Consider the following 12,644-nt stretch of genomic DNA (forward strand, 5'->3'; position numbering starts at 1 on the left):
CCAATTCATCCCAGCCAGCTCCTGCCTCTTTGCCAGGCCCCGCCAAACCAGCTCAGCCAACTGTGACCAACCCAACCCAACCGGCTTGGCCCAACCATACCCAGCCTCGTGTCCCTCAGTCTGCTGCTCCTAGGCCTGCACCCTCCAAAACTTCATCTGGCGCTCCTCTCCAGCGGGAGCCTGTTCCCCCTGCTGTGAATAAGCGCCAGTCCCCACCCAAGCTCCAAACCCACTTTCTACTCCAAGACTTCAGCAAGCAACGAGTTCCATGGAGGGAACCCAACGTGCCTGAGCCAGTCATGTCAAAGCCCATCGAACAAGAGCAGAGGCCAGAGCGAGAGGCCATGAAGAGGCGGGCTCAACAACAACGGGAGAATGCTGCCGGATACACCTCTTCGGGCAAGCTGCAATTTTTCACCGAGAGGGAAAACGAAATGGAAATTGCCGACTACTACGGATACGTCAAGTGAGAGCTGCTAGGATTCTTGGTGCCACCTTGGCTACCAGCTGTTCTTCCATACACAGGTAAGACAGGTATAGAACTGAATAAGTAAATGGAATACAATTAATAGACGAGTAACAAACCTTTCGAATTTTCAGATGCTGCTAACTGGGGCGTGAGAAAGGAAGGACTGAAAGTTGGATGGGAGAATGAAGGAAAGGGGTAAAAACTGAGCAAAGAGGAAGGAACTTGGCCCAGGGCTAGGAAGGCCAAAAGAGACGTATGGATTTAGGAAAGGAAGCAGGAGCGAGGATGAAATGGCAGAAGTAAAAAGCAGGGTCAGAGGTCTGGGTTGAAAGAACACAATTGGAGTAGAGTTGAAGGTGACAGAAGATGAGTCTAGGTTTACTAGGAGAAATAGAAAAAGTCTCTCGGGGACGCTGGCCTTAAGTCTCACAACCACCAGATAGGTATTTCAGAAAACAAGAGGTTCAGGACACATCTCTGAAAGGTCTGAGTTGCCTTATTCAGGTGTGACTGTAGTGGGGGAATAGGGAAATCTACCAGAGAAGTGGCTAGGGCTCAGAGTTATCCTAGGGGCAGCTGACGACAGGGGCAGAGCCAAGGGAACTGCTGGATCAGGAGGCCCACGAACAAAGCAGGGGCATAGCCGCCTGTCACTTCCCTGCCAGGAAGGAAGCCAGGTATATTACTGTAACCAAGGCACACTGGGGTCTTTACTGTATGGAGAACTTGGCTCCTGCCCGCAATCCTACGGCTCGGCGTCACACACAGGAAGTAGGGCCTCTGGGCAACCAGAAATGGGAATGGGACTGAAGGAGATTCAGCCCACAAATATCCGACCACCAGCTTCCACCTCTGCAGTCTGCCACCCTGTGTCTGCTCAACGCATCACAGAAACAAGTTTTCAAGGTGAGTATACAGACGGCAGAGAAAAGTTGAACAATGAGGTCAGCATTCAAAAATGGGGTCAAATCGACAGCTGGGAAGGGGTGTAGAGACAGGTAGAATTTAGATCCTGAGCCTTTAATAACCACTACCTTCTCTCAGTGCTCTCTGTTTTTAGACTCTATATGAGAACACCTAGGGCTTCCCTGGTGGCGCCTGCCAATGCAGGGGACACGGGTTCGAGCCCTGGTCTGCGAAGATCCCACATGCCGTGCAGCAACTAAGCGCATGTGCCACGACGACGGAGCCTGCATTCTAGAGCCCGTGAGCCTCAACTACCGAAGCCCACGTGCCTACAGCCCATGCTCCGCAACAAGAGAAGCCACCGCGATGAGATGCCCGCACACCGCAACCGAGAGTAGCCCCCGCTAGCCGCCAACTAGAGAAAGCCCGTGCACAGCAATGAGAGACCCAGTGCGGCCAAAAACATAAATACGTAGAATAAATAAGTTCAAACAGTAAATAAATACATAAACATAAATTACAAAAAAAAAGAACACCTAATGCAGGTGGGAAGGTGGGAGGGCCACCGTAGAGGTCATCTATGCTACATGTACAAGAATCCCGAGAGCACACCAATCGGTACCACACTTTTCACTGCTGTAGCCGATCGTTCCCCCTGTACTGCCACACTGTAGCACTCCCTTCCCTCATCTACTGCTATAGTCTCTTCGGAAGGTGTTTCAGAACTCTTGTTATCAGAGTGCCAGTTGAACTGTCCTCACTTCCTTCATTTATACCAGGATTGAAGACCTTGTGGTCCGAGATCCTGTCCAGAGAGCAAGCAGGCTAAGGCTCTGTCTTTGTTGATGTATTTCATCAGAAAGGGCTCTACCCCCTCTCCTAGTTCATGGTGTGAAGTGTTCTTGGCCTCTCGGGAAAGTGGGGAGAATGGAAAGGACCCTATATGAGAATGCTAGGCTCTGTAAAACATTTCAGGTTTTTAAAAATAAGACTCATTTTGTATTGGACTGACAACAGTCCTATGAAATACAAAGAAGGCCGAGAATCAGTGACAGGAAAGGATCACCAGTAAGAACTACAGCAGTCACCGCTTACCTCGTAGCATAGGGCACTGTCCGTGATCCTTAAGAAGAGTTAGTAGAAATGCCTTGCCCATCTTGCCCCTGAACCCCTTGAAAGGTACACGACTGCTGTGTTGGTGTTTAGGGGGAGCATCTCACTTACCAGGGACTGACTTCTCCCTTGATTCCTCTGTAGTGATGGAGACTTCCCCGCTGATGAAAAATTCCCTGGGATTGCAACCTCCAAGCCAGACAGCTTTCCTATGGAATGACAGAGAACTTGTCAAGGTGAAACACCAGTCTGCGGGAGAAAGGGAGGAAGAGAATGATGGAAATCGTTTCTGGGAAACTATTTTTACATTATGTGTTGTTTGTTCCCGGTAAATAAACTGAAATCTTCTTAACAGTACAACAAAATCTAAACCACTAAAGCCAACAATACAGGAGTATAACGTTCGACAAAAATTTCTTTGGCTGCGCAGCATGTGGGATCTTAGCTCCCCAACCAGGGATTGAACCCACGCCTGCTGCGTTGGAAGCGCAGAGTCTTCACCACGGGACCACCGGGGAAGTCCCAGGACTATCACTTTTAAAGGAGAAGGTACAAACCCCTCGGTTCTATGAACTGGAGATTTTTAGTAAGAAGTCAATATATTTGTTGTTAGGCACATTTTATGTTAGGCTGTCTCCCTGCACAGGATGCAGGCGCCTTGAGAATGGAAGTCATATCCCTCTATAGTACGTCCCTCTTCTTTCTGCTTTGCAGTTTGCTGCTCCACTTGTTCAACCCCACCTAGTAATAACCTATACTTCCCTTGTTCCTGTTTTCCCATCTGGAAAACAGACAAAAGGCAACCAAACAACGCAAAGGTCTCAACAAATAAGGGATATCCAAAACCAGAGATGGCCAGAACTTCTGTACCCCTGATGAAATAGTCCTCATACAAAACCTGATAATCAAATTCCTTAATGCTAGGAATCACAGTGAAAAATAGTATCTGAACTGACTTCTGTCAGATGAGTGAGAACTAAGGTTAATTCAGTGTATCTGAAGCATAGAAAGTGAGGGCAAAAGTGGCACAAGATGGGGCTAGAGAAGCAGAGAGGATTCTAGACCACGCAGAGTCTTAAAGGCCAACAGTGTGTTTTCTATTCTCAAAACAATGCTTGTGAGCGATGTTTATGAGCAACGTTCCAACTTGCTTTGAAGGTTTCTTGTGTGAAGAGTGGATTGGAAGGAAACAAGATATATGGACACCAGTTAGGACCTAATCGCAACAGACAGGCAAGTTCAGTATTAGGAAGTTGAGGAAGAGCTGGCTGACAGATTCCAAAGAAATTCAGGAGATGAACTGAAGCGGGCTTAATGGGGTAGGAGATGGAGGAAAGGAAGGTCTTAGGGAATTCAAGGGTTTACTGCACACATGAGCAAAGTCTCAAAATTAATCATTTGAACGTACAGAGGCGGATCTCCCAAATGACACCGGTTAGGAAGCAACGGTACGCCCTTTAGAATTCCTAGAGACAACACAAATCAACTGTTTCGATGGAAAATTCGGCGGGACTCTTGATTTCCATGGGAATACAGAGAAAAGAGACACTGATCTGGCTTGCAGGTATATTTAGGAAGTTGTTAGCCGGACATCACCTACTAGTATCATGTAAGTAGGCCGTCCGAAGTAGGAAGCTTAGGGGAAAAACCTGGAGGAAAACTTAAAAGCTTAAGCCACACCTCTACACTACACCACCTTTCACAATTTCTTCTCAGATAAGCATCATCCCCATCAGTGAAGAAACTCGTTCGTACCTCATAATAGGAAAAACAGGCCTAAAGATTCAATGTGTGTCTTGGGAGGTCCCATCTATGCGATATCTTCCTGGGACCAGAAAAGGCCCCAGGAAGATCCATCTCTGCACCCCTGAAAGCTTACCACCAAGGAAAATGACTAGGTCCATAGATTTCCTCCCTCAAACCAGCTTACCTCACACATAGATCATTAGCAACTCCGCCCTTACTCACATTATCACAGTCACAAGAGTGGTTAGGGAGAAAAGCACTAACCAGGGGAACTAAAACAGAGGCAATCCAGGCCAAGCTGGGCTGGTGGCAGATATCTTGCTCCTTACGCTCGGGTGCATAATGCGACTCACCACAGTGCCTTTTTCACAGACCCTTTTGAACGTTTCTCCACAGAATCCAACAGCTCAAGTTAGTTCATGACGCTTCAAGGTCAACAATCGTCAAGAGAAAAACATGCAATATGTCTTACAATGTTGGATTCCTTACAAACAGGACAAGGAGATAACCATGTAGACAAAACCAGAGCATTTGAAAACATCTGTATTCTACAAACACACCAGTGAATGCTATAAATAAGGTACTATGACATAAAACAAAATGAAAACTAGATGTGAGACTCTTCTCTTCAGTGTACAGACTTCATGGCAGTTGCTGCACACTATCTAGCTACTTAGATCTTTAACTCTCTGTTCTGTTAATACCAAATGAGGCCCAAGTGTGTCAACCTGTTTCCCACAGAAACCAAAAAGTCTACATGCATCTCTTTTCTCCTGTGCCCTTTCACCTTACCTGCTCCCAATTCTCCACCAACGTCCTCCTCTTTCTCTAATTATTCTCCTCTTCATTTTGCTTGGCCTTGCCCCCAAGCATGCAAGACAGAGAGTCCTAGAGGTCCAAGATTCTAGAGTGGCTGTTTGCAAGGCGGAGGAGATTACAGTAACTGCCACACTGTATATACTTCTGTGCAAAGAAAAAGGGACAGTGTTCAGAATGTCTCTCACATATAACAAGAGCTGGAGATGGCAGGATACCTGTGTGGCCCAAGGAACTAGAGCTAGCAAATTATGGGCCAAACAATTGCAACCAAAGGCTGGAAGAGGAAAGGTCTGCAACCAGCTCTGTCTCCTAGCTCTCTGGTATTTGCTGCCAACGGGCAGAGTCTATTTCGTGAAGCATCAAGCACTGAAAAGAAGACTCCTGCTGCTGGAAGGTGACAGGAAGTAACGTCCAATGCAAGATCAAGGCTTGTCCTCGAAGCAATGCCCATAATGGAAGAAAAAAAAAAAAGAGAAAGCGGAAGAGAAACGTTAAGTCGCAAGTCCAACCTGGCCCCCAGCCTAGCCCAGCCCAAGGAAGGTAGGAGTCAAGGAGAAGAAACTAAAAGAGAAGAGCCTTGGACCACAACATTCTCCACAAGGTACACTCAACAAACTTCACCCTACTCTTGAACCAAGTTACAAAAAGAGCTTCTTAATCCCTACTTTGGCTCCTTAAAAGCTGCTATCAGTTCACTCATTAGACACATATGATTTCAGAACAACTGTAATAGTTCAAACTAGATGGCTCTTTCCTTCCTAAGGATTATTAATTAAAGAAGATCTATATAGCTCTAAGTATATGATACATAAAATAGAATACTCTGTAGAATATAAGTAACTCTTAGTTCAGTGTATTAATGAACGTCTGTAAGAAATGTGGCAATGATTTCCCTAATGGAAGAGCCTGGGGGAGGTAAATCTGTCTTCTAGGATTTCCTCCCCAGAGCTCAGAAACTCAGGTGTTGTTTTAGCTCTCCTACACTCTCTTCACCCAAGCCCGCCTTCCTGTTGGGGATCGGACCTCCCTATTGGCTCTCTCATACCTTTCAACTGCCTGCTTTGTGACATCACTCTCCTACCAAACCTACTACCACTTGGTAGAGTCTTGGGGTTTCCGTGGAGCTGTTTGGACCAGTAACCAGTGACCTCTGTACTGGACACGTGCGCCGTTCAGCTGCAGCCACTCGGACATCCTCTAGTGTTGTCTCCTCATCCCTTGTACCTGCAGTGGATGCTTCCTCTTCTCTGACCATGTCAGGTAAGAAAAGAAACTTTGGAAAGTTTTGCGTTCGATTTCTTTTGCCCCTAAATTGAGTAAGTAGGAGATTCAAAATAGCATGGAATAATGAGGGAAAGTATTGAACTACACGTCTGGAGACCTAATTTCAGTTTTGACTTTGACGTTTACTATCTGTGTGACTTTGGACAAATCACTGGCTGTCTCACAAAGCCTGTTGCTTTCCTTAACTGTTACGTTAGGATACCACGTTGGGTTGATCACTCTGATCCCCTTCTTTTCCAGTATTGAGCCTTAAAGGGTACCCATGTAGAAAACGAAATCAGACACTTCTCAAGAGTGTTTCAACAGAAACATAGAAAAGCCAGGGGACATAGAAAACTAGCAATATATACCAAGATGTTTCATCTCTAATGGTCTCCCTCCACTAGGATTTCGACTAGTTGAAAAGAGAGAATAGGGAGAGAGGATGGAGAGTACTGGGCTCTACAGGGAGGCACAGAGTCGAGCGTAAGGAAGTTTAGGATGGTTTTCATTAGCACAGGCCAACAGGCACCAAGAGATGGGAGAAAATGTAAGAATGAAGAGGGAAAGCATAGAGGAGCTCTCAAGAAAAACGGAGTTTGCAATGGAATGCTGATGGGAACCAAAGATTTTCAATTAAAGCAGAAACAGCACAGAGGGAAACCTGCTCAGAGCAGGGCAAAACCAAGTTGATGGTAGCAAACCCTTACATTAACAGACTAAGAAGGAAAGTAAGGCCAGAACAGGGGATCACCAGGAAAGGCAGCTTATCAGAAAAGTCATACTCCGTTTTCTTTCTTTTATTGCCTCTCTGAATACAGTTGGCCACTTGACAGTTTTGAATATAAACATTTTAGAAATACGTTTTAGAAATGATGCCTCCTATAAACAAGCAACCACAGTGGTTATCTAGGGGGCTGCTTTTCAGTGTTTTATTCTTTCTAATTTTTAAACTAGGTAGACATTTCACCAATTCAACATTTTAAGTGATATCTTCTAAATTGAATCAGAAGGACTATTTTCCTTGGTGTGATATGTAGGTTCTAAGGCAAGGCTGCTTTTCATTTTTACAGTTATTTCCTTCCTAACACAGAGAGCACATTGATCAACAGCCATCGTTCGCTTGTAGAGCTTAGCTACCGAAGAAGAAGAAGAAAAAGTCAAGCCCCACATCTCTAATTCCCCCCCCCCACTTAGGGAATTCCCTGGCGGTCCAGTGCTTAGGACTCGGTGCTTTCACGGCCAGGGCCACGCGGCGCGGCCAAAGAAACAAAACAAACAAACATCCACGTTTATCGAAAACCATATTGTGGAGTCCTGTGGATTTTCTTACATTTGAAAATCTTTTTTAATTGGATTCTAGGCATGATGGTTTTTTGAGGTTTTGGGATGCCATCTTCTTGGATGCTGAAGATGATTCTAATCTAAGTTCTAGGATAAATCCAAAAACCTTCCTGATACATTTTAAGCTTCCTTTCTGCTTATTATATAAGCTATATTCATTGAAATATATATTTCTCCTAGGCTTAATACCTCTTACTTGCTGGGTAAAAATATGAAGGAGCACAATAATGAAACTCTTTTACACTTATTATTTTGCTGTCTGCTTCGTACCGGTTTTCATTGAAATACTTGTCTATATGTGTTGTGGCTACCTATACATGCACATTTATTGCATTCTGTTGCTTGTTATGCATTTTTTACTGACATACCTTCTCTGTCTGTATGCATTGGCTAGGAATTCATTCACCTCTATCACCTCCATCGTGTCTTCTGGTTAATAGTATTCACTAAAATAGAGTGGGCAAAATTCACTTTCATAATATTGCATGGATAGTACAGAATGCCATTTGTTAGTAAATTCATTAGGCTTCGATACTTGCCACATACCCCAGTTTTCATTAATATCTATGGATTTCTTTTTCGTTAACGTAATATGCTTGTCATGATTTTTCTTTGTCTTTCTAGAACTTATTGTATCTTCCTCCATATAAATCATACGCAATAGATCAGCTTATTCATCTATTAATTATTACTGCTATTATTATTGGTGGTGGTGTTATAACCACTTTACAGGTGAGGAATCTGAAGTAATCAGATAACTCTTCCCTTTCCAAAAGCACTTAAGAAATCCACTTTCGGGTAATCATTTTGAGGTAGGATGAGAAACCAGGCTTGAAGAGGGCAAAAATGACTCTTTCAATTCACCAGTTGGACTGAGCTGTACGTCACCTCTAGGTAATAGCGTGGGAACTGCACAAGCAAAGGGAGACACTGAAGACGACAATGGTAACAGCCGTACTGTTTTCTAATGGACAAAAAAAATGCCTATATTATAAGTTCTATTTCTCCTGCTTTCTGGCAGTATCATGCTCAGAGTGGAGTCCTGGCAAGGAAGTCAGGATACTTAGGTTCTGAAACCTGGTAATGATACTAACATAATGAGAGAACTTGAACAAGTCAACCCGACCTCTCTGAGCCTCAGTTTCCTTACTCACGAAATGAGACTGAGAACATCGAAGTTCTCTAAGGGCCTCCTAGTTCTAAAATGCTTCCAGTCTAGGAAATAGCATAGAAGTCAATACGAGTGCAGGCTGAAGGGAAAGACAGGGCAGGGAGAAGGTTGCTTCCAGCCTAGAGAACAATCTCTGAACCACACCACTTGGCTCTTCTGCCCGTCTGTGCCCAAGATGGGAGCACAGGCAGTTAATAGAGAAGAGTGGAAAACTGCTCAGTCCTTACAGCCATCATTAACTGTCTGATTTTGGGTTTCTCAGGAAGTAGTGATAGTAGAGGTGTCCTGATAGCAAGAACCTTCAGATGATGCCGTTCCTCAAACGTAGTGAGAATTTCTCAACCTCCCTGAGTTTTTCATGACCCTCTTGTTCTTACAGAAAATTTCCAACATCCATCTCTACTTGGAACTCTAAATTCTCTGCAGCATTCTCCTCCTGTGGTGAGCAATGCAACTTCCCTAACACGAAGTGTCTGCAACTTCTCCAGAGTCTCTGCCCCTGCCGTCAGTTCGGCATCGGCTACTGGTACCCCTTTCCAGACACTCATGGGTAGTGCCTACCTTTACCAACATTCTAGCACGACTATGTTATCTGGAGTTACTGACCACAGCCAGATCTCCACTTCAGCTGCTTCCTATCCAGGTGTTCTTGAGTGGGACATCACAGCAAGCACTGAAAAGAATTCTTCTTCACTCGGAGACTTTACTCTGGCACTCACTGACCGCCACACAGCTGCCTCCTCCATGTTTCTGGCAGCCCAGGATGATAAAACTTCAGACGCCAAGAACATGGTCCCTCTACATCCATCGCTTTCTGCCAGCCTTGCTCAGGGAACACCATCTCAGATTCCAAATCAGGGGCAGAGCCGCCTGTCACTTCCCTGCCAGGAAGGAAGCCAGGTATATTACTGTAACCAAGGCACACTGGGGTCTTTACTGTATGGAGAACTTGGCTCCTGCCCGCAATCCTACGGCTCGGCGTCATACACAGGAAGTCGGGCCTCTGGGCAACCAGAAATGGGAATGGGACTGAAGGAGATTCAGCCCACAAATATCCGACCACCAGCTTCCACCTCTGCAGTCTGCCACCCTGTGTCTGCTCAACGCATCACAGAAACAAGTTTTCAAGGTGAGTATAACAAACGCCAGAGAAAGTTGAAGAATGAGGTCGGCATTCAAAAATGGGGTCAAATCGACAGCTGGGAAGGGGTGTAGAGACAGGTAGAATTTAGATCCTGAGCCTTTAATAACCACTACCTTCTCTCAGTGCTCTCTGTTTTTAGACTCTATATGAGAACACCTAGGGCTTCCCTGGTGGCGCCTGCCAATGCAGGGGACACGGGTTCGAGCCCTGGTCTGCGAAGATCCCACATGCCGTGCAGCAACTAAGCGCATGTGCCACAACGACGGAGCCTGCATTCTAGAGCCCGTGAGCCTCAACTACCGAAGCCCACGTGCCTACAGCCCATGCTCCGCAACAAGAGAAGCCACCGCGATGAGATGCCCGCACACCGCAACCGAGAGTAGCCCCCGCTAGCCGCCAACTAGAGAAAGCCCGTGCACAGCAATGAGAGACCCAGTGCAGCCAAAAAAATAAATACGTAGAATAAATAAGTTCAAACAGTAAATAAATACATAAACATAAATTACAAAAAAAAAGAACACCTAATGCAGGTGGGAAGGTGGGAGGGCCACTGTAGAGGTCATCTATGCTACATGTACAAGAACCCCGAGAGCACACCAATCGGTACCACACTTTTCACTGCTGTAGCCGATCATTCCCCCTGTACTGCCACACTGTAGCACTCCCTTCCCTCATCTACTGCTATAGTCTCTTTGGAAGGTGTTTCCGAACTCTTGTTATCAGAGTGCCAGTTGAACTGTCCTCACTTCCTTCATTTATACCAGGATTGAAGACCTTGTGGTCCGAGATCCTGTCCAGAGAGCAAGCAGGCTAAGGCTCTGTCTTTGTTGATGTATTTCATCAAAAAGGGCTCTACCCCCTCTCCTAGTTCATGGTGTGAAGTGTTCTTGGCCTCTCGGGAAAGTGGGGAGAATGGAAAGGACCCTATATGAGAATGCTAGGCTCTGTAAAACATTTCAGGTTTTTAAAAATAAGACTCATTTTGTATTGGACTGACAACAGTCCTATGAAATACAAAGAAGGCCGAGAATCAGTGACAGGAAAGGATCACCAGTAAGAACTACAGCAGTCACCGCTTACCTCGTAGCATAGGGCACTGTCCGTGATCCTTAAGAAGAGTTAGTAGAAATGCCTTGCCCATCTTGCCCCTGAACCCCTTGAAAGGTACACGACTGCTGTGTTGGTGTTTAGGGGGAGCATCTCACTTACCAGGGACTGACTTCTCCCTTGATTCCTCTGTAGTGATGGAGACTTCCCCGCTGATGAAAAATTCCCTGGGATTGCAACCTCCAAGCCAGACAGCTTTCCTATGGAATGACAGAGAACTTGTCAAGGTGAAACACCAGTCTGCGGGAGAAAGGGAGGAAGAGAATGATGGAAATCGTTTCTGGGAAACTATTTTTACATTATGTGTTGTTTGTTCCCGGTAAATAAACTGAAATCTTCTTAACAGTACAACAAAATCTAAACCACTAAAGCCAACAATACAGGAGTATAACGTTCGACAAAAATTTCTTTGGCTGTGCAGCATGTGGGATCTTAGCTCCCCAACCAGGGATTGAACCCACGCCTGCTGCATTGGAAGCGCAGAGTCTTCACCACGGGACCACCGGGGAAGTCCCAGGACTATCACTTTTAAAGGAGAAGGTACAAACCCCTCGGTTCTATGAACTGGAGATTTTTAGTAAGAAGTCAATATATTTGTTGTTAGGCACATTTTATGTTAGGCTGTCTCCCTGCACAGGATGCAGGCGCCTTGAGAATGGAAGTCATATCCCTCTATAGTACGTCCCTCTTCTTTCTGCTTTGCAGTTTGCTGCTCCACTTGTTCAACCCCACCTAGTAATAACCTATACTTCCCTTGTTCCTGTTTTCCCATCTGGAAAACAGACAAAAGGCAACCAAACAACGCAAAGGTCTCAACAAATAAGGGATATCCAAAACCAGAGATGGCCAGAACTTCTGTACCCCTGATGAAATAGTCCTCATACAAAACCTGATAATCAAATTCCTTAATGCTAGGAATCACAGTGAAAAATAGTATCTGAACTGACTTCTGTCAGATGAGTGAGAACTAAGGTTAATTCAGTGTATCTGAAGCATAGAAAGTGAGGGCAAAAGTGGCACAAGATGGGGCTAGAGAAGCAGAGAGGATTCTAGACCACGCAGAGTCTTAAAGGCCAACAGTGTGTTTTCTATTCTCAAAACAATGCTTGTGAGCGATGTTTATGAGCAACGTTCCAACTTGCTTTGAAGGTTTCTTGTGTGAAGAGTGGATTGGAAGGAAACAAGATATATGGACACCAGTTAGGACCTAATCGCAACAGACAGGCAAGTTCAGTATTAGGAAGTTGAGGAAGAGCTGGCTGACAGATTCCAAAGAAATTCAGGAGATGAACTGAAGCGGGCTTAATGGGGTAGGAGATGGAGGAAAGGAAGGTCTTAGGGAATTCAAGGGTTTACTGCACACATGAGCAAAGTCTCAAAATTAATCATTTGAACGTACAGAGGCGGATCTCCCAAATGACACCGGTTAGGAAGCAACGGTACGCCCTTTAGAATTCCTAGAGACAACACAAATCAACTGTTTCGATGGAAAATTCGGCGGGACTCTTGATTTCCATGGGAATACAGAGAAAAGAGACACTGATCTGGCTTGCAGGTATATT

At 45.2% G+C, this 12,644-nt stretch overlaps 1 protein-coding gene across 1 annotated transcript in view; it reads right to left on the reverse strand.

Moving 5' to 3' along the window:
• The window catches only part of LOC309621944 (uncharacterized protein), a gene marked incomplete at both ends in the record, with an annotated part of 85,166 nt that overhangs the window by 27,277 nt on the left and 45,245 nt on the right, over positions 1 to 12,644 (reverse strand). The window contains 2 exons of the mRNA XM_082409215.1: positions 2,600 to 2,737; positions 11,185 to 11,322. Coding sequence (XP_082265341.1) covers positions 2,600 to 2,737; positions 11,185 to 11,322 — 276 coding nt within the window. The remainder of the gene's footprint in view (positions 1 to 2,599; positions 2,738 to 11,184; positions 11,323 to 12,644) is intronic.

Source organism: Balaenoptera borealis (genome assembly GCF_965194805.1).
Source record: "Balaenoptera borealis genome assembly, contig: HAP1_SCAFFOLD_1245, whole genome shotgun sequence".
Taxonomy (NCBI): domain Eukaryota; kingdom Metazoa; phylum Chordata; class Mammalia; order Artiodactyla; family Balaenopteridae; genus Balaenoptera; species Balaenoptera borealis.